The following is a 21,252-nucleotide window of genomic DNA, read 5'->3' on the forward strand; positions in this document are numbered from 1 at the left end:
GTGAGTTTTTTAACCTTTAAAAAAGATCTCCATTTCATTTTAGAATATATTGTTCCTTGCAGAAAGAGTCATTGTTTTTGGTACTAACACTGAGATGTTGGCACATGCAACTCTAATCTGTATGCATCTGTTTATTGCTAGTCATAATCGGTTGCACTCGGATCCTCAGCACCTGTGTATGTCTATAAAGTCATTGGGTAGATGTCAGTGGTAATGTTTATCACCTCTACTAATTAACATGACATAAATTTCCATGCTTCCTCCTCAAATATAACACATTTTAAAACATTTATTGACTTGTGTGTGTGTGTGTGTGTGTGTCACACAGAACATCCCAAACCATCTCATTCGACTATACACCCACTTCCCAGATGGCGCCGTCCCATAGCCTCCCTCCCCCGACTTGTTCTATTCATTTTTAATTGAGAAGAAATGCTTCCATTATTGTTCGGTATTCTAATAGTGTACATGAAAAGTCTTCTATCTACATGAAAAATCGCAAAATCATGAAGCAGCCCCATTCTGGTGGCCTAATGCCACATAATTCCATAAAAGAAAATACATCCTTTTCTGCACACAGTCCCATAGCCTCCCTCCCCCGACTTGTTCTATTCATTTTTAATTGAGAAGAAATGCTTCCATTATTGTTCGGTATTCTAATAGTGTACATGAAAAGTCTTCTATCTACATGAAAAATCGCAAAATCATGAAGCAGCCCCATTCTGGTGGCCTAATGCCACATAATTCCATAAAAGAAAATACATCCTTTTCTGCACACACAGTTTGATTTTCCTCTTGGACCTGGGATTCTACCACAGAGACTTATTTACAAAAGTCATAGTGTTTTGGAAGTGCCTAGCCTAGTCAACCTTGCCTATAGGATAGAGGATCAAAGAGTAGTTTAAAAGAGAGAAAGAGGGGCTGGGACCTACAGGGGTCTTGATGAAAGCCCAGGTGTCCTGTCCAGAGTGCTGCCTGCCCTGGACAGTCCCACACACTGGATTGAGGTTTAAAATCTTCTAAGAAAGCGTGCCCAGGAGAGAGGCCCTGTCTGGAATCTGGGTCCACTTGCCTAGGTCAGGGAGGAACTATACTAGGGCACAGAATGTGAGTATGCTTTTCACACCATTTGTTACTTGAAGTAGTTTAGGGGTTAATTCTTATAAGGTGTGCAGTGTATATGAGTAAACTTCAGAAATGGGAGTTTGTTGCTCAGAAGCCACAGGCGTCTTACCCCATATCTCTGCGTTGCCAGCATCTCCTTTCCCCCGAAGTCACCCATGGTGGCACCCCACCCTCTCTCTTCATCTTAACCATTTCTTTCATCAAAGGACATCAGAATAAATTCTGGTCCCTTATTACTACATTATAGATTGATTTAGTCCAACCACACCCGGCTATTATGTCAGAATTGGTCTACTTAAAAAGCCATCAGAACTTTTTACAGAGAAAACTGTATCTGGTAGGCATGTCCAGGCCAACTTAAATGTCTTAATTTATTTTATGTTGTGGCAAGATCTCAGACTGGCCAAAATCTTGCTTTGTAGCTGAGACTGACTCTGAACTCCTGGTCCTCTTGCCTCTGTCTCTCAAATGTTGGGATTATAGGCATGTGCTACAAAGTCCAGCCATGCAAGGCTCTTGGACATTTCATCAGACTATCCTCCAAAAGGCCCAGTGTACCTTGTTACCAGAAGCATGGAAGAGATCTCCTTTCCTTGTACATTTGTGGATGGTGAATTTATTCTTTTATAAAAATCAGCTAGTGTGATAGACAAAAATCCTAATGTGTTCTGTAAGAACACATGGGAACTGTCTTAGCAAAAACATTAGTTTTTGCAGCAAACTTATTACACATTGTTTTGCAAATTATCTATTTAGGTCATTTACTTACTTGTTTATCTATTTATTATTTATTTATTTATTATTTAATTTTTTTGTCTTTTTGAGACAGGGTCTCCTGTGCAGCTCCAACTGGCCTGGAACTCACTATGTAGACCAGGCTGGCCTCAAACTTACAAAGATTCACCTGCCTCTGCCTCCCAAGTTCTGGGATCAAAGGCGTGTACCACCATACCCAGCTCATATTTATCTATTTAAAATTGTGTGCTTTCCATGTACTTATATGAGCTTATCATAACCTTGAAGATACTGGCTATTTTTTGATCTGTGTTTATAGGAAACAGTTTTATTTTTAATTGTTTGCTTCCCTTTAAGCTTTGGATAAGTTTATCCTTTGATAAACAAATTTCAGATTTTTAAAAATAAGCACTTTTCATTTATAATTTATACCTTTCTCTTGGCACTTAAAAAAGTGTCATCTTGCCGGGCTTGGTGGTGCACGCCTTTGATCCCAGCACTCGGAAGGCAGAGGCAGGTGGATCTCTGTGAGTTCAAGGCCAGCCTGGTCTACATAGTGAGTTACAGGACAGCTGGGGCTACAGGGAGACCCTGTCTCAAAAAGACCAAAAAATAAATAAATAAAATAAAATGAAGTGTCATCTTATGGTCTGGAGAGATGTTTCTGTGGTTAAGAGCACTGACTGCTCTTGCAGAGGACCCAGGTTTGATTCCTAATACCCACATAGCAGCTAACAACCCTCCAAAACTCCAGTTCTGAGGGAATCTGACACCCTCTTCTGACCTCCGCTGGCATTGCCATAACACAGGTGTACTTACATACATGCAGACAATACACTCATACACAAAAAGTAAAATTAATAAATAACTTTTTAAAAATTTTACATGCTGCTGTGCAAGCCCAAGCCAGACACAAACCCTGTATGGTTGAGTGTTGTGGGCAAGAAGCTACAGCCCTAGCTGAGGATCTATTGGCGATTGATAGCTGCTGGGAGAGGGAGAGTCAGTGTTTTAAAGGATGTGATGCCTAGTAAGTTGACTAGACTCCAAGGGATGGATCCACACTCAAGAACATTTGGAGGACACAAATTAGATTCAATAGGCCTTTAAAAATGTAAAAGAATAGGGGCTGGAGCCATGGCTCAGTGGTTAAGAGCACTGACTGCTCTTGCAGAGGACCAGGGTTTGATTCCCAGCACCCACATGGTGGCTATGAACCATCCTTAACTCCAGTTCCAGGGGAATCCAAAGCCCTCTTCTGACCTCCACAGTATTGCACGACACAGGTGCAATAATAGAGGATGTGAAATTGGGTAAGGGAAAGTGGAAGGATGTAGGATAGAGATGGGAGATGGGGAGGGGAATATAATCAAAATACAGCGTATGAAAGTCTCAAAGAGTCTATAAATCTCACTGATTTACCAAACATGTGTTAAATAATCCTGGAATCCAAATTCATGTCTTTAATAAATAACTTCCCAATTCATCTTCTTTCTTCTTTAATTCATGGAAAAAAATTCTTGTTGAACTTATTTGCAATGTTCCTTGCCTTTGTTATATGTGACACAGAGGAAGGAACTTGTGTCTTGGTCCCCTCATTTACAAAGAATGGCTTACTAGACATTTTATTCAGTGACAATGACTTTCTTTTTTTAAGAGAAGGTCTTCCGGTTTAAAGCCCATAGGAGACTCAGACTCACATTGAAGCCTCCTTCCTCAGCCTTCTGAGATCTAGAATTACAGGCATGCGCCATCACACCCAGATCAGTGTGGAACTATATAGTATTTCTTTATTTAAGATGTAGGGTTCTTTTGTTTTTGTTTGTTGTTGTTGTTTGTCCAGGTGTGGTGGCACATGCAGAGGCAAGCAGATCTCTGAGTCAATGAGACTCTGTCCAAAATAAATTTTTTTCTGTTTTATATTTTAGTTTTTACAAATCCCTACTTCTTGGTTGATAGGAAGTATTTTTATTAGTCAATGAATAAACTGTGAATCAAAATTACTATTAGTTTTATTTCTTAAGTGACAAACTGTTTCAATAAAACAATTACAACTAAAAACACCTTCAGTGTTTGAAGTTCACATTCATATAACACAATGCACAATATTTGTGAACTACTCCATTGATTATTTTATAGCTCGGGCTGAGGGGCAGGGGCAGGCAGAAGTCCTGAGGCAGCTAAGTGACCAGAGGACTTCTGTTCGTATTTCCTTCATCTGAGAGATGGAAGCCAGTTTTTATTCCCAATACAATTCTTTTTTTAAGCATGCCTTCTTCACTTCTCATGTTAAACATTAAGGATGACGTGCAAACTAAAATTAGCCTCATTACTAAGTTGAACCTCTCCTGAACTCTTACTTGGCTATATTACAACTTCTACAATTTCCTCATTTAAAAAAATCAGGTTTTAGCCGGGCGTGGTGGCGCATGCCTTTAATCCCTGCACTCAGGAGGCAGAGGCAGGCAGATCTCTGTGAGCTCAAGGCCAGCCTGGTCTACATAGTTCCAGGACAGCTGGGGCTCTGTCTCAAAAAGACCAAAAAAAAAAGGGCTTCAATGGACTGGTCATCCAGTTTGCTTTTCATTGTGTTTTCTGGGCTCTTTTTTTCCCTTCCTTTCTTTCCTTCTCCTCTTATATCTTTAATTAGAGAGTATCTTTCTGTAGACATTATGAAGAGTAATTTCTCTTAATAATGGATAATTTGTTGCATGAAATTAATAAAAAATTCTGTAGGGAATTTTTTATGTAAAAATATTATACTCAAGCTATGTTCAGACACCATTAGCTATGATCACTGTCCATCACTGAAAAGTCCAATGTTCAGAAGAATAAACTACATATGCTAAATATTTGCTATATCAAATATGAAACACAAGCCTTCTGAATGATCTCCCAGTGAACGCCAGGCCTTGAAGGAAAAGGGCCACGGAAACTCTGGTTCTCACATTAGGGACAGCTTCACCTGGTGATGTGAGCTCCTTAGGTAACTGTCTGTACTAGCCACTTCATGTACTTTAATCACTGTATAAAGACTTCAGAGAATATGGGGTTGGAATTCAGTGAGACGCACACAGGGATGGTGCCTGGAGGCTGAGTTGACCCAGCTCTTCAGGGCTGTAGCACCTGCTGGCTAGCAGAGACTCTCTCCCTAATGCCTCATCTTTATTTGGCTGCAGAAAACAGATAAACACCCCCCCACACACACACACCAGACAACGTGCTCTTGTAGGTGCTGGATCCAAATCCAAGAAAGAAAATTTATCCCTGATGAAAACCTTAAGGTTGATGTTAAACTCAAAATTTAGGATAAATGAATTGAATGTGATGTTGCTTTGCTAATAACATCAGAAAAGTGATGTTAAAATTCAAGGATTTTACTTCAATGATACATATAATTATACTGGGAAGAGCTGCAAAAGGAGTCTAGTCTATCTGGGGGAGGCAAGCATCAACACTGAAATATCTGTGACGTCAGTAGAGTATCCTTTGCTTGATTCTGTAGAACCACGGGACTTTAATGTTTGACGTTCTGTCATCTTGTGCACACATGCATCATGAAAGCATCAAGATTCTAAGATATCTATATCAATATGATTCACTTGTCAGCCAAAGAACCTAACATTAAAATTCCTTAGATTTTTTTAAGTGAGTTTTGTCTCTCAACGGTGACATTGGAAAGTGAATGAGGACTGTAAACCTTAACTAAAAACACCTAAAATCTTTTTTTAAACCTAAAACATACATATATGAATGATTTGTAGATTTGAATCCTTTATATCTTTAACTCAATGTCTCACATTGAATTCAAAATATATAAATATAAAACTTTTTGAGAAAATACTATTTTTGTGAGACATAAGTGGGAAAAAATGTGCCCAGAGAAAATGTTCTTACACTGTAATGCATGAGCATATTCAACAAGGAGATTCAGTCACTGGGGTCATGCCTTCAAAGTTCTATTTAGCCTATATACCATTTCATTTCTAAGAGACAAGATATTTTTAAAAGAATTAAGAACAATGAAAGGCCACACTCAGGAATCTGGAAATGCCTTGATGATGGATTCATAAGCAGGTGGAGGAGCAGTGGAAAGGCCCATGCGCAAGCTGTTGCTGGACCAGCGGAAGTCCGGCCTGCTGAGATGGTGGGAAGCCGGCGGGATGGTGGAAGCAGGCAAGGTCATCAGCTGGCTCTCAGTTTCCACAGGAAGGGGCGGGCATTGCAGGAAGGGGTGGAAAGTCGAAGCCCTGAAGCTTGATTTTCTGGGAAAGGAATTTGCCAGTTCCAGGGAAGCTTGTCGCTGGAAAGTCAGACTGGCTAAGCTCAGGTTGCTCCGACGTTCACAGCCACTGTGGCGGTAGAATCCAGTTCTGTTGAGGCCGTGGTTGTAGGAGGACCGGGTTCGCCTGGTTGAACTCCACTGTGAGATGGGAGCGCTGGCTCTTCTTCTTCGAGACAGAAAAACGAACAGCGCCCAGACAAATCCTCCAATTGCGAGCCCAATTGCCACGGATACCGTGAAGGACATTATAAGGTCCTCTGAAACAAAGACGCAGTCAATAAACCATTAGTTCAAAATTTAAAGACATTCAGCGAAAAGCACAAGGCAGGATACAAACTGTAATGCATGGAATACATGCTGGTTTTCAACAAACTGCATTATGGAAATGGAGAATCAGTGGTGCTAGGTAGCTGTGAATAAGCGACCATGATTCCACTACAAAATAACATGCCACCTAAACAGAAGGATACAAAATAACGTTCGTTGAGGTGGGCTGGAGCGTTACTGCGGTTCCTTCATCATCTTTTGGGGGAGGGGGCAATATCTCCCTCCTTGAATGCACTTCAGCTCAATTTTTCTTAGAGCCGCAGATGTGCAAAGATCATTTCCTTTTGAATTACAATTGTAACTAATGTGCCCAGTTGCTAAAGAATTTCATCCTCACTTTGAGCTTGCCTTTTCCTCATCTGCTCTCCTCTGTCACACTGATTCTGCCACCTGCGGTCCTAATGGTGTCTCACTTCCTGTGCCGATTCTGAGCTAGGAAGCAGGGATAGGACCATCTGGAGAGCTGATTGATATATGTTATATTTCTGGAGTTCTCAGACTCTCAGACCTCCAACTTTATGCTGACTTGCCCATTGTGGTCAACCAGGCTCTTTCCTGTTCCCCAAGTTCCAGCTCATGCCTCTATCTTGTCCGTGCTGTGATAATGAAATGCTCATTTCCACTGCACATCCACCGATATTCACTGATTTACGGAATGTGTATTTGTTCTGATTTCTTCTTCTGACAAGCACATATATGCATATAATTTTACCTTTTCCCTTTGTGACGATGGTACCTGTCTGTCTTGCAAACTGAAAGAACTGCAAACATAATTTTATTTGGTTTTCAAAAATATATTATTTATTTTTTATGTGAATGAATGTTTTGCCTGCCTGTAAGCACACCCCATGTTATGCAATGCCTGCATAGTTCAGAAGAGGATCATAGAACTGGAGCTATGGAGGAAGGGTTGTTTGTCACCATGTGGGTGCTGGGAAACAAACCGCATCATCTCCCAGCGCAGCCAGTGCTCTTAACTGTTGAGCTATCTCTCCAGTTCTTACAAGCATATTTTGAAAGAAAGGAATGGGGCAGCCAAGCCCCTACTTTGCATGAAAAACCCCTGGGATGTTTGAAGATCTTTCCAGCTCACTACACACCATATTCCCCACCCTCCACTCCACAATCCAACCTACAAACTGTGCTGTGGGTTTGCTCCCTTTCCCAGAGCCTGTCATTCATTCTAAATCTCTGTGCTTTCCTATGCAGTTTTCCTTATATCTTTAAAAACTACATGTTTTATTTATTTATCTATTTTTATTTAATGTGCATGAATGTTTTGCCTGTTTGTATGTGCACCATGTACATACAATGCCCACAGAGGTCAGAAGAGGGTGTCAGATTTGGAATTACAGACATTAGTTAGCCACCATGTGCGTGTTGGGAATTGAACCTGGATCCTCTGGAAGAACAGCAAATGTTCTTAAACACTAAGCTCTCTCTCCAGTCTCAAAAAATGTGTATGTTCACATATATGATCATATATATTATATATATATATATATATATGTTAGCCAAGTTAGCCAGGCAGACAAAAAGAAGTACAATGCTCTTACATCTATGTCTCTGACCAAGAACCTGCTGTCCTTGATATGGGAATGGAGTGAGTAATTCTAGGTCTTTCAGTTGCTTGCCAACCCCATCTGACCATGAGACATACAAAAAGACTAGCGGAAAATCCATTTTGCAGATCCCGTGCCAACCTGCTGAACCACAGTATCTGATTATTCTTTTAACTGACTATATTTTGGGGTGAATTATTATTAGCAGATGTTCATTGATTCTAGATTCATACACTTGTAAACTCAATCCAATCCTTCATATGGTGAATGAATTTAGGGCAATTTGTTTAGCCTCATTGATTTCAGTTTTCTTAAAGGAGGGAGTTAGGTTTCATTCTTGCCAAGTCTCTTGCTAGCTAATTGTCGTAACATATAGAAAACCTGAAATGCAGAAATAAAAAACAAATCAGTGTCAATAAATATATAAGAATAATCATAGGCTGACTATATTTATGCACGTCTTTAATCCCAGCACTCAGGAAGCAGAGGCAGGATGATCCCTGTGAGACCGAGGCCAGCCTTGTCTACATAGTGAATTCCAGGGCAACTAGGGCTGCAGGGAGACCCTGTCTCAATCCCTGCTCTCCACAAAAGAAATAATCACTACTGCCTATCTTTAGGACTTATGTTAGAGTCTTTCCATCATCTATTGCTACATGTGGCAAAGCTGTATTTGTTAGTACAATCTTCAAAATAATGACATCAAAATGTTATAAAATAATGTTTTACACCAAATCTAAGCTATAAGTTTTCTATGATGACTTTTGGATTGTAAGATGATTTAAGACCGGGCTATTAAGTTCAATATCGTTGTTCCAAAATCTTCCTAATAAAAATAAGCCATAGTCTTAAAGTTTGACCTTCTTAGAGATTTCATAGAATTAAATACTCTAAGGAAATCAGATAAACATAAGTGGACCTTAAGTTTAATCTTACTTTTGTTCAATACGATTCACAATTAACTTTATCAGTGTCCCAACAATAGTCTTCCATAAGATTTTTGACATTTTTTTCTGACCCATCTACTCTACATAATTTAGAAAATAACTTAATAACAACAGCAGCTATTGATCATACAAGTTTAACTTTTTCACATATATAATCTATTCTGGCAGGTTTCTGACAAATTTTAGGAGCTTTTTTTTTTTTTTTTTTTTGGTCCTTTTGAGACAGGATCTCCCTGTAGCCTCAGCTGTCCTGGAACTCACTATGTAGACGAGGCTGGCCTTGAACACACAGAGATCCACTTGTACACGTAAAATAAATTTTTAAAAAATTTTAAAAAAGCATTGTCTTAATTTTTAATTTGTGTCTACACAGCTAGCAAGTGGCTGGCACTTAAACCCTCTTTGAATTCTGACTCATAATAATAATAGTTGTACAATGTAGTCAAGCCATTTGACCTGCCTTGAACTCATAATATATACCATTGTCATGTGTTCCAATTCTAAAGTCCTAAAATTGACCATGGTTTTCAGTAAACATAATCAATAATTCCAGTTTTGTAAATGGTATTAAAATTTAGTAGAGGTCACCATCTAGTGGGCCTGAGTTGAACTGATTAAAATACTCAAAACTCTGCAGTTAGTTGTAAGGATCATAAGCTCATCTCCCCAAAAAGTAGGCCGTGTGGCTCTCTATCATATATACAGGAGGATGTTTCAAACAATAGCAGTATTTTGCTGAAAAAAATTTAGGGGGAAACAATATCTAGTGCACAGAAACATGAATACTTACAATCAGTTGAATATTCAAAGAATAAATAATCTCTGTATTTATCACATCAGCTGGAAAATCCTCTTGCATTCAGCAACAACTACAAAACAGAATTCAACATCTTGCTGTCTACTCTGCTGCATCTCCAGTACCACCATCTGCACCTGGGCTATCGCAACACCTTGCCAGGCAAGCTTCTGGCTTCTGAATTGACAGCCTGGTCCATATCCAACTGCCCTGTTTTCAATAAAGTAGTAAGTCCAACCATATCTCACTACTGTTCTAAACCGCCACTTCTTCAGAGTAAAAGCAAACTCCTAGAAATGATCTCAAAGCCCCCACCTGGGGGTCCCCTATCCCCTAAGGGTGAACTCACCCCTCCATTCTTCCTCTGGGCCCCTTGGTTCCATCCACTCTTCTCTCCTTGTCATTCCTTAAATGTACCAGATATACCAGGTATGCTTTTGAATTAGAACTTTGCCCTGGTTGTAATCTAGTCTTTAAAACCTATCTCTGCAGTTGTTCACCTGGTCCTTTTCTCTTTTCCTTTTCTTTTGTATGAGCCAACTTTTTGTGTTAAGGCCTATCCTGGCCACTCTTTCCAAAATTATTTCCAAAATTGCATCCTATACCACTTTTTGTGCCTAATTTTAACTGCCCCCCACTTCATAACTAGAAATTGGGTTCATTAATTTATACTTATATTTAAAAATACATTATATTTAAAGATAAGTAGATGACAGCCCTAGGGAGGCAGAGGGAGGTGGATCACTGTGAGATTGAGGCCACCCTGGTTTACATCGTGACTTCCAGGTAGGCTGTGACTAGAGAGACCCTGTCAAAAAAAAAAAAAAAAGAAAAAAAAAACCAAACACAACAGCAACAAAAAAAAAAGTAGATGCATGGGCATTACAGGTCATTGTTACTATATTTCGAAGGTAAGAGGCTAACTTGTATTCGGAATAGTAAGAAGAAAATTCATGAAAGAAATAAAACTTGAGCTGCCACTTTGAGTGGGTTTGGTGGACAAATAAACACAGGCTTGGAAGATTTGTAAGTGGTTCTGTCCCGACCTACTTTATCTCAATTATCAGGACATGGAATAAACATGAATGTCCATCTGATGAGTGGATCAAACATGTAACATATATAGTCGTGAGTCACATAATGATGCTTTGGTGAGTGGCAGATCCTAGATATGACAATGGTCTCAAAAAGACTGTATCACCTAGCGCTTTCAAAGCCATTAGTTTGTTTGACAGTCTGTGATATTTGCATGGCAGAAATTCCGAACAAGGACGGGAGAGATGGCTCATCAGTTAAGAGCACTGGCTGCTCTTGCAGAGGACACAGGTTCAGTTTCCGGCACCCACACGATGGCTATAAACCATCCATAACTCCAGATCTAGGGAATCCAATGCCCTTTTCTGACCACCGAAGCATTGTTCAACACGGGTGCACTTACATATATGCAGGCAATACAATCATACACATAAAATAAAAATATAATAAATAAAATTTAAAAAGAAATTCCAAACAATGCAGCTCTTAGAATTGGTCTTCATTAGCACGTGGCTCTGTGTGTGTGTGTGTGTGTATCATATAATAATGGCATGTTTTTACTGAACCTAAAAAATCAAAAAGAAATCCTGTAATTTGAAACAATATAAATGAACCAGGGAGACATCATGGAAACTGAAATAAGCCAGGGACAGAATGGACAGATGTTCACTGCAAAATTCTTCAAATGTTTTTGTACACTAAAATTTTTCATTAAAAAGTAATGGGAGGACATGACAGCATAGCTTAAACAACTTTCACCACATATGTCTGGAAATATAATTCAAGTGGGAAAATTCCTAGAAAACACAAAGTCTGATAGCTAAGAAGAGTCAGTAGAAAATCTGAGTGGTCCACTACAGTTTAAAACTTGAATGTGGGGACCTGGAGAGGTTGCTCAACAGTTAAGAGCATGTGTGGTTCTTACAGAGGACCCAAGTTTGGTTCCCAACACCCAAGTTTGGTGGTTCACAACCACCTGTAATTCCAGCTCCTATGGATCCAATGCCTCTGGCCTCCTTGGGCACCTGTATTCATGTGCACATATATGATAAAAGATTAATGTATTATTTTAAAACTTCCAACTAAAAATATCATATATAATGCCACTTGCGAATTTTTTCCAATTATTGAAATAATAAGCCAAGCCAATCTTACACAAACTTCCAGATAAGCAAAAAAAGAATGACTGCTTTTAACTTCTTTTACAAGGCTTTCATGGCATTGAGACCAACATCTAAACTATAGCAAGAAAAGACAATTCTCAAGAATTTCCTTACAGAAGTCCTGAGACGAGACAGGCACCAAAAGTAGTCTTGTGAGCTCTACCTCACACCCCCTCGATGACACCTCAACTCTGTGGAGACCAGTAAGAGGATTTTCCTAATCTTTCTAGTTGTGCTGGACAGCTTCAGTTGTCAACTTGGCACAGCTGGGAAGAGGGACCCTCACCTGGGAAATATTCTCTATTGGTTTGGCCTGTGGCCATGTCTGTGAGGCATTTTCTTGATTGTTGAGTGATGTGGGAGGGCCCAGCCCACCACGGGTGTTGCCACCCCTGGGCAGGTGGGCCTATGTTGTATAAGAAAGCAGGCTGAGCGCAGGCCAGGGAAGCATACCAGTAAATAGTGTTCCTCCATGGTCTCTGCCTCAGTTCCTGCCTCCAGGTTCCTGCCTGGAGTTTCTGCCCTGGCTTCCCTCAATGATGAACTGTGATCTGGACTTGTAAGTCAAATAAACCCTTTCCTCCCCAAGTTGTTTTTGGTCAGTGTTGTATCACAGCAATAGAGATGTTAACTAGGGTACTACACATTACAGATGCAGCTGTTTTAAGGATCAGCATTTGTAAACACTTGGTTTTCAAACTTCCCAGTTAACAGATATAAGGAAATAATCAATAGACTGTTCATATGCAATAATGCATAATTGTTGAGCAGGGTTTTTTTTTTAATGCAACTGAAGAAATGAGCTTGAAAAATAAGCAGTGTTTGTTTACTGTTTTGAGAGGACGTTCTGGAGACCTGTGCACACCACCCTCAGTGCCTCTGGAAACATTTTATCTCCATCTGCTGGGTAGACCCCTAAAAGCACATTTTCCTACAGGCTGAGGCACATTTCCTATAGGCTGAGGCATCTTAGCTAAGGATCCCCTGACTTGACAGCCAGGGTCCCCAGCAAATCAGTTTGTAAGCTTCCATGTCTTCAGCTACCTCAGAGAGGGTCAAGACTGTAAGCAAGGGTACGCTTTACTTTTAAGTTGCTATGTTACTGATTACTCTGTTAATGACTTGCTAAATACAAAGAATAGAACATCCATTTGAAAACCAGCATTTTCTGCAAGATATTTTGAGGTGGAAATTGTGTTTGGGATCTCAGCTTCAAAACTGTAGGTGTCTAAAGAACTCCAGAATATAACTTTTGGCTGTGAACACAATGGGAACGATAAAACCTAACCCAAGTTAATTTTCATGAACAATGTAAAAAGATATTTGGGGATGAGAAAGAGAAGAGCTTTACCATCTTTGAGCAGTGAGGGCTTTGGAGAACGGGATCATCCCTCCATCCTTCCTTGGGATGAGCTGCCCCTGCTTTAGGAAAACCCTAAAAGTCTACTCCCAGCTTCCTGGGCAGATAAGATGTGGAGAGGCCCATCTGAGAAGCCCTGGGTACCAGAAGGACAGAGCAGGAACTTAGACTCTTGCAGCTCCAGACTTATGGGAGAATGTTAAAAATCATTCTGTGTCGTTGAGACAGTTGGAATGGGCTGAATGAGAATCAGTAGACCAGAGAGCTTTACCAAAAAGAAAAATCGCACTCCTGGCCAAAATTACACACATCACAAGAGCCAGATTTTACAGTCAGAGCTCCAGCAATGGAGACAGAAGGGAGAGAAAGAGCCATGTCTCAAGAGCAGATGAGATCCTTGTCAGTAGATGTCAGCAGAGGACAGAACTAGGTGGAGGACTCCTGGTCCTCTGCCTCTAGTACCTGAGGCAGACCAGAATCCCTGTATCTTTCATGCCCTTTCCAACCTTAGGGAAAAATTCAAAGTCAGCGAGGCGACTCACAGTCATAACATTGCAAGTGATTCTGTTCTATGAAGTCAAAGTTCTACAAAGACATTCAGAATTTTAAATCTGCCTCCAGCCTAACTGTCCAATTTCATCCCTATGACTTCCGTATGGGAACATTCTAGTCAGCCAATCCCTTCATGACACACAAACCTGGTTGTGTTTACTTTGCATATTTGCTGATAACAGCTCTCCTGAGTGCTCTCCTGGTATCACTAACTGCTGATGCATTGCCTAATAAGGTCAGTAAGTGCTTCAGTTGCATCAATGGCCTGAAGGATGCTGAGTTAATGGTTGCAAAATAAATGAAAGTCCTCCTAATTATCTTCCTATTTGGAGCTTATCTGACTTTCTAGGAATAGGTAATGTCCCTCTTTTCTCTAAGAAGGAGTTGGGAACCATTTTAATTCCTATAACATTATCATTGTTGGTCATGTAACAATGATAACACATGACAAAGCAACATTTGTAGGCTTCCATTTGCATGTGTAGGGGTGCATAATCAGCCCCCCCCCGCCCCCAGAATGCCTCTCTAAAGAGACAAGATACCTTTGGTGAAGATATGTTTCACAATGGTGGGCAAACAGGAGAAAAATGATGGGGATCATGTGTCTCCTGCGGTTTTTATGGGAAGGTTTACAGTGAAGGGACGTGCACTAAGAAAAGCGAAGGTGGGACATCCAGGGGGCTCCTATGCTGTCTCTGGGTTGCTCACTTGCACGAATGACTTTAGTTCTTGCAGAACTACTGGTAGGTTTGAGTGAATGATAACTGAAAACATAACCCACAAGATTGTTATTGGTAACAATCTAGTGTCATTTATTTCTTAGCATTCGTTAAAACAGACGAGGAAATTTGTATTTTAAAGTTTTGTGTGTCGTTACTGTGTGAGGTGTGAGAACTTCCTCTAGCCTTTTGTGAGTCATCATGGCCTGAGCTACTTTTTTATTCCTTTGAATTCAAAGGCATAAAATAGACGACTACTTTTGGAAGCAAATCAGGCTTTCCACTACACCGCACATGATTTTCAGAATCATATTCTGAGGGGATCAGTGGCCAAAAGAGATATCAATTTCTATATAAGGCAGAAATGAAAATAGAAAAGATTGGCATTTGTCAAGAAATATTTACCTTTCATATACTAAACTTATGCAAACTTACACATTTTATACTTCATATTTCTACCTCAGACATAATAATGCAGTCTTTCAACTATTTCACCCAAATCATATTTTCAGCTCAGCATTTTTGCTTTTGTTTTAAAGTGTTCATCAGAATCGCTCTTAGTTCTCCCCATTCCCACCCTCATCAAGAGGAGCATTACCACCTCTCTGATAGAATGACCTTGAATTTCCTCTTCAGCACAGATTTCCTTATTAAAACATCTGAACGTTAGGATCAAGGAACGCATTCCAAATAAACACTCTCTTACTAATTTATCTTGACTATCATCCAAGCTTGGAGCAATGAATAGTGAATTGTTTTTCCCATGTAAACCAGAAGAGGAACTTTGCGTAATTTGAAAAGATAGAACTCGTTTTCTACATACTAGTTTTTGTACTAGAAACTACTTTCCTTTGCAATAATTTATATAGCTATTTATTTTGCAAAGATAAATTTACTTTAGATGCACCCTAGCTATTTTTCACCATGTATTTGATATAAATGAGGAAAGTAAATAACATTTTCACAAATACATCATTAGACTACCTACCCAAAATCAAACGTTTATTGTCTTTTGATATTTACCTAAAACAATCCATCTCCAAAGCCACTCCCTACAATATACAGGCATACTTCATTTTTTTCACTAATTTCACTCAATAATTTCATTAACATATTCATCAATAAACCTCTTAAAGCTTGAAGCAAACTCATTCATTCATTTTTTTTTAATATTTTATTATTTTTATTTTATGTGTATGAGTGTTATGCCTGCATGTAGGTAGGTGCACTCATGTCGTACAACACCCATGAAGGACAGAAGAGGCTGTTGGATCCCCTGGAACTGGAGTTATAGACAGTTGTTAGCTGCCATATGGGTGCTAGGATTCGAACCTGGTCTTCTGCAAGAACAGTGTTCTTAACTGCTGAGCCATCTCTCCAACCCTCATTCATTTTTTAAATGAATGAATGAATTTCCTTCATTTAAATTTCTGTGATGGCAGACAGGTACACCAGACTATTGGGGTCAGGTTGTCTTTACTGCTTACTTTTTGCCAGAACGTTTCCAGAGCCTCCCTGCAATTGGTAGACAGTCTCGTAGAGTTGCTGGAGATGATTAAAAGCCTACCTGGACATAAATAATAGAGCTGTAGGTCTCTTCATAAACTCCGTTTTTTCCTTTCAAGTTTCCACCTGGATTTAACTTATTCCCTTTTCTTTACAATTCCTCTGAACCACAGAGACATGTCAGCTTTATCTCACATACCAGCCCTTCTCTCTGGAGCCCCAGTCTAGAGTGACTGGTGGCTTTGACCTCAGCACCTTCCTGCTCTTAGCATAGAGGAACGCTAGACCTTTAGTTGTGAGTGAACTCGGCCAAAACACACTTTGGTGTTTAGAATATTATGTGTTATTCTTTGGTTAAGAATATTATGTGTTACCTCCACTTAATCTTTTCTAGTACCATACTTTCTTTTTTTTTAATTCCACATTTTATCAGTGTCATCACAATATAGATTCATTAAAGCACAGATTTGTTATTTAGGTTCACTTTGGAAAATTAAACAGAACAACAATTGACATAAACATAAATTACAAACCCCTCTTGGTTTTATGAAATAAAATACATAGTCCATCACTTTCAGACAAATAAAATATAATTTTCCAGCAAAATCCTCTTTATTACATTCCATGCATCAATTACTTCTACTTCATATTTGGTTCTTTTTAACTTTCATTTAAAAATTCTCATTATTTTCTACTAGATTTTGTTAACACCAGCAAATCTCTATGTATTTGTACTCTATATACTTTAGTGACTTTGTGTTGACACCAACAACATTATATATGAGCATATTTCTTATAATCAATCTACGAAAACTATTATCAGTCTACAGTAAGCAAAATGTCTCAGAGATTTCCAATGTTGTAATAAATTACATAGAGAATTTATCTGCATCTTCATTTCAATTAAAGGCAGTTAAAGAAAACTAGCTTACCCCAAAAGTTTTCTGGCCACGGACTCCCCAAGCTTGTTGTGTTATTAGCCATAATAACCACAAGAAAGAGAAGAAGCCAGTGTGTCCAAAAGAAACAGTTTGATTCTCTGCCTTTGTGGTCCCGCAAGAGAAAAATAATTTTCACACAGCCCCTCATACGCTTGTGTTTGCATAAAAGGAAATAAGTGTATCACATTTCCTGCTTTTATACTCAAATTAGCAACTGTTTTTCTTATCTTGGAATTCCACATGGTTCCCCAGACACAAAACAATTTCCTCCTCATCATTTCCTCCACTGAGTTGCTAAGTACCCTCCTCTCAGTCACATCCAAAGCTGTCTGGGGACAAGAGGCTTTTTCTTGGTACATCCCAATCCTCTATTTACATGCAAAGGAAAACAGCAAGATTCCTGTTACAGTGCTTAGGCTACCATGGGTGTACTATAGAGAATTAGTCTGCTTTCCAGCATTGAAAACTGTTTATATAATGGGGCGGAGGGCTATTCAGAATCCATATTCAATTACAAGTTTTACCCAATATCCTTTGTGTATAAATCTCAGTCATTCAATTCCTAACATCTCTCTTCCTCTATTTGGTATATTGATTTTGAAAATGTATTTCATTCATTTCCTGCATATTTAAGTATAAATTTGTAATTTCGTTACCCTGTTAATTGGTGTTCAAATTGGTGTTCTGTGCTGAAGGAATGTATGTAAAAAACAGGTAGGTGAACAGGAATGCAAAACTTTCCATTGTAGCAGAATGTTAGTGCCACAGCCAGAGACACAATGAGCCCAGGAATTTGATTTGTCCAAGAGGTCTGAGAGAGATGAGCTGCTCTCAGAAAGAGTTCCAGGAAACCTTTCAGAGGAGGGCGAGTGAAAATTCCAGCCCTCGTCCTTCCTACCTTTATGAAAACAGTGTGTGGATCCTCTGAACGTGTGAAAAAAGAGATGCTGTCAGGTACACACATTAAAATGCATTCAGTGATGTTTTCTTAGTGGGTGAAAACCTGTAGCGTGCATTCCTGCAGGAACCCTAAACACTAGGATAGATCAGTTGAAGCAGCCACCAACTTTGTAATGCCCGTGATGCATTCCTAAGAAGTTCCATCTTTCCAGTCCCCTGTATGTATTTTTTAATGTGTTTTATATTATTAAAGGCTGCTTCATTTCAGTCCATGCTAATCTCCAGCATGTCTGGCTTCATAAAGAGCTATTCAGACTGGTTTGGGAGTGGAAGGGAGGCCTTTGGCTCTCTCTGCTGGAAGGAGCCCGTTCTGTTGTAGGGTTGGGATAGGCAGAGGCTTCCTGTCATTGTTCTGTTTCGCTATCCAGACTTTCTACCGATGCCTTTTCACTTCTGCAGATGGTCAGATCCCTGGAGGAAACTTGGTTTCTGTTCATCTGTGAGCTAGGAATTCACCTTTCTCATATTGGAAGCTTGCCCATAGCCTTAGCTCTTATCTGTGCATATCGTTTGCTTGGTAAGGATCAGTACTTTTCCCTGGCACGGATCCCTACGAGTGAATGAGTGTGTCTGTGTGATTTTCAGGTCCTATGCACACAGGAAGGTGATTTTTTTTATCTTCACAAAAATGTTAGGTCTGCTTTTCTGTTCAGTCTTTGACCTGAGTGAATCAAAGGTAGGTTTGGACTACTGTTTTGTTGTTAGGTTTTCCAGGACTCACTCACTGCCTCATTCAGACTCCTGGCCAGAAGTCAGTGCCTCTCACAAGCTCTCACAAGCTGTGATCTCTCCCCTGACCTAAGTCATTATTTTCTTCGGGGTCCTGACTACTCTATGGCATTATGCTATATACGTGATCTTGCCTGTTCCGGGGACAAAGATTTCGAGCGATGGCATTTTATTTCTCATAGTTCCAAAGTCTGGAAAGTCAAGTCCAAGGCTTTGGCTGATTTGATGACTGTTAGACAGGCCTGCTTCTCCTTAAGACAGGTGTCTTCTCACTCTCCCCTTACAAGGTAGCAGACGTTAAGACTTGCCATTAGTCTCTCTTTCAAGAGCCCTAATCTCACTCAGCAGCCTTTGCTGACTGGTCTAAGCCCATCTGCCCACAGCACAGGAGTAACTAAATTATTGGAAGGTTAAGATAGTGGGAGGTAGCTTCTCCTCAGACTCTGGCTTCCTGTCATACCATGTAATCTCTTCATGTGCCATGCGTGCACACGAAATCCAAGTGGAAGCCTGTGCTAGGGCCTTCGGTCAGCACAACTGTGAGCTAAAGAAACCTCTTTTTTTACAATGTACTCGGACTTGGGTGTGTTGTACACAGACTTGAGTTTGTAACAGAGATTATTTTACCTCTTTCTTTCTGATTTAGATTCTGATTTAGATCCCCCTTATTTCTTTTTCTTGTCCAATAGTTCTGACTAGAACTTTGAGTATTGTGTTGGCCACAAAGGGAAACCTTACCTTGTTCCAGATCTTACAGGAAACTCAGTTCTTCCCCTATGGATGCTCATGTTTGCTATGGGATTTTTATGTACTGACTTGATTGTGTTGAAGTAGGTAGTTCCTTCCATGTGAATTTTATTCAGAGTTTTATTAGTGGTATTAAACAGTGATACGGATATTGAGTTTTGTTAGTTCTTTTTTTGCATCTGTTGAGGTGATCTTGTGGTTTTAATACCTCTTTCTGCTAAGGTGATATATTACTCTCTTTTCTTTTTCGTATGTTGAACTGTTCTTGCCTCTCAGGAATAAATTTTGAGACTCCTGGTCATTAGCACATAATCCATTTAACTGGCTGTTGAATTTGTTTGCTGGTATTTTATTGAAGATTTTCTACATCTATGTCACCCAAACCGGGACATTCACCTGCTGTTTTCTTTCCTTGTGGTAATTTTGGGTTTGCCAGGAGGGTGATGGCAGGCTCCTAAGTGACTTTGTTGTTTCTTTTGCAGTAGTGATTGAATGGAGGGTCTTACACATGCTAGGCAAGTGCTCTACCACTGGTCTGTATCCACAGAACCATAAAATGAATTTGGAAGAGCTTATTCGTTTTGGGGCAGAATTTCAGAAATATTGATAGTAATTCTTGGAATGTATAAATACAATAAATTAACAGGATGGAAAATTAACACACATAAAAAAAATTTCTATACACAACTAACAATGATCCAAAAAGGAAATTCAGAATACAATCTCATTACCAATATGGATGGAGATGGATATTGTGGCAGCTCAGAATACAGTGCTCCGAGTGGAAGTCCGAGATGCAGTCTCGCCAACAAGTTCTCTTTCCTCCCGTCTTCCTGTCTCTTCTTATCCCTCACTTTCCCCTAAAACAAGCCATAGAAACTAGAATTCTTTCCTAAGGCTGGTCACAGAAGCTAGAAGCTTTCTTTTTTTTAAACACAAATCATAAAGCCTAAAATATTACTGTAATTTCCCAGCCTTTCTCTTATAGAACAAGCCATAAAGAAATTCTCTAATATACCTTGTCTGGAGTAGACTTCCATTTCAGGAGGCTTCTTGCTCCACAGTTAGAAAGAGGAGATGCTGCAGAGAGAGGCCAAAGACTCCAAGTGGACAGGCCTGGCTCAGTTTCCCCACCTGTTCAATTAGCTTAGATTAGGCTTTTCTCTTCCATCCATAATTCTACATTGTCCTCTACACCTCATCCGACCTAAAAAAAAAAAAAAATTTAACCTTGAGTCTTTGGAGTCTTCATTCTTGTTTGGTGCTATATAAATTAATGAACAAATAGAGTTTTATGCTCTTCTCCTGTGAAGCTATCTTTCACAACATTTATGATGGGCAAGAAAGAAATAGTCCTCTTTTAAAGTGGAGTGGAAAGATAAGCAAGATTTGCTTCTTTGCTCTATATTTTAAAATGTTTATGTGACTTGTACTTGTCTTTAAAAAGAACACATTGCTTTGCTCATAAGTTTCAGTTGCCATTTGTTCCCCAAAAGAAGTGTTCTATTTCTCCCTGAGAAAACGGACATTTAACAAAGAGCCTTCCAAGCAAAGCCTGACTGGGCCCATCTCCTTGAATGCCCCAGCATCCTCCACTCAGAGCTCCTCTGACCCAATTACATCCTAAAGGCAAGGTTTTTAATGTCATCATAACGATAATTACATTTCAATGCGGATTTTGAAGGGGAAAATGACCTAGTGAGACCTGATGTGAAGCCCTGCTGCTTCACAAGTTTTCTCTTCCAGTAAGAATATTTTACATT

At 39.6% G+C, this 21,252-nt stretch overlaps 1 protein-coding gene across 1 annotated transcript; it reads right to left on the reverse strand.

Moving 5' to 3' along the window:
• Positions 1 to 4,397: 4,397 nt before the first annotated feature.
• On the reverse strand, positions 4,398 to 17,183 carry Myct1 (MYC target 1). The gene is made up of 2 exons (XM_008854737.3): positions 17,045 to 17,183; positions 4,398 to 6,402 (listed from the first exon to the last, which is right to left on the reverse strand). Exons 1-2 carry the CDS (start codon positions 17,094 to 17,096, stop codon positions 5,897 to 5,899), a joined length of 558 nt encoding a protein of 185 aa, XP_008852959.2. The 5' UTR covers positions 17,097 to 17,183; the 3' UTR covers positions 4,398 to 5,896.
• Between the last annotated feature and the right edge of the window lie 4,069 nt (positions 17,184 to 21,252).

The sequence above is a fragment of the Nannospalax galili genome, unplaced genomic scaffold (genome assembly GCF_000622305.1).
Source record: "Nannospalax galili isolate Female #2095 unplaced genomic scaffold, S.galili_v1.0 scaffold1087, whole genome shotgun sequence".
Lineage (NCBI taxonomy): Eukaryota > Metazoa > Chordata > Mammalia > Rodentia > Spalacidae > Nannospalax > Nannospalax galili.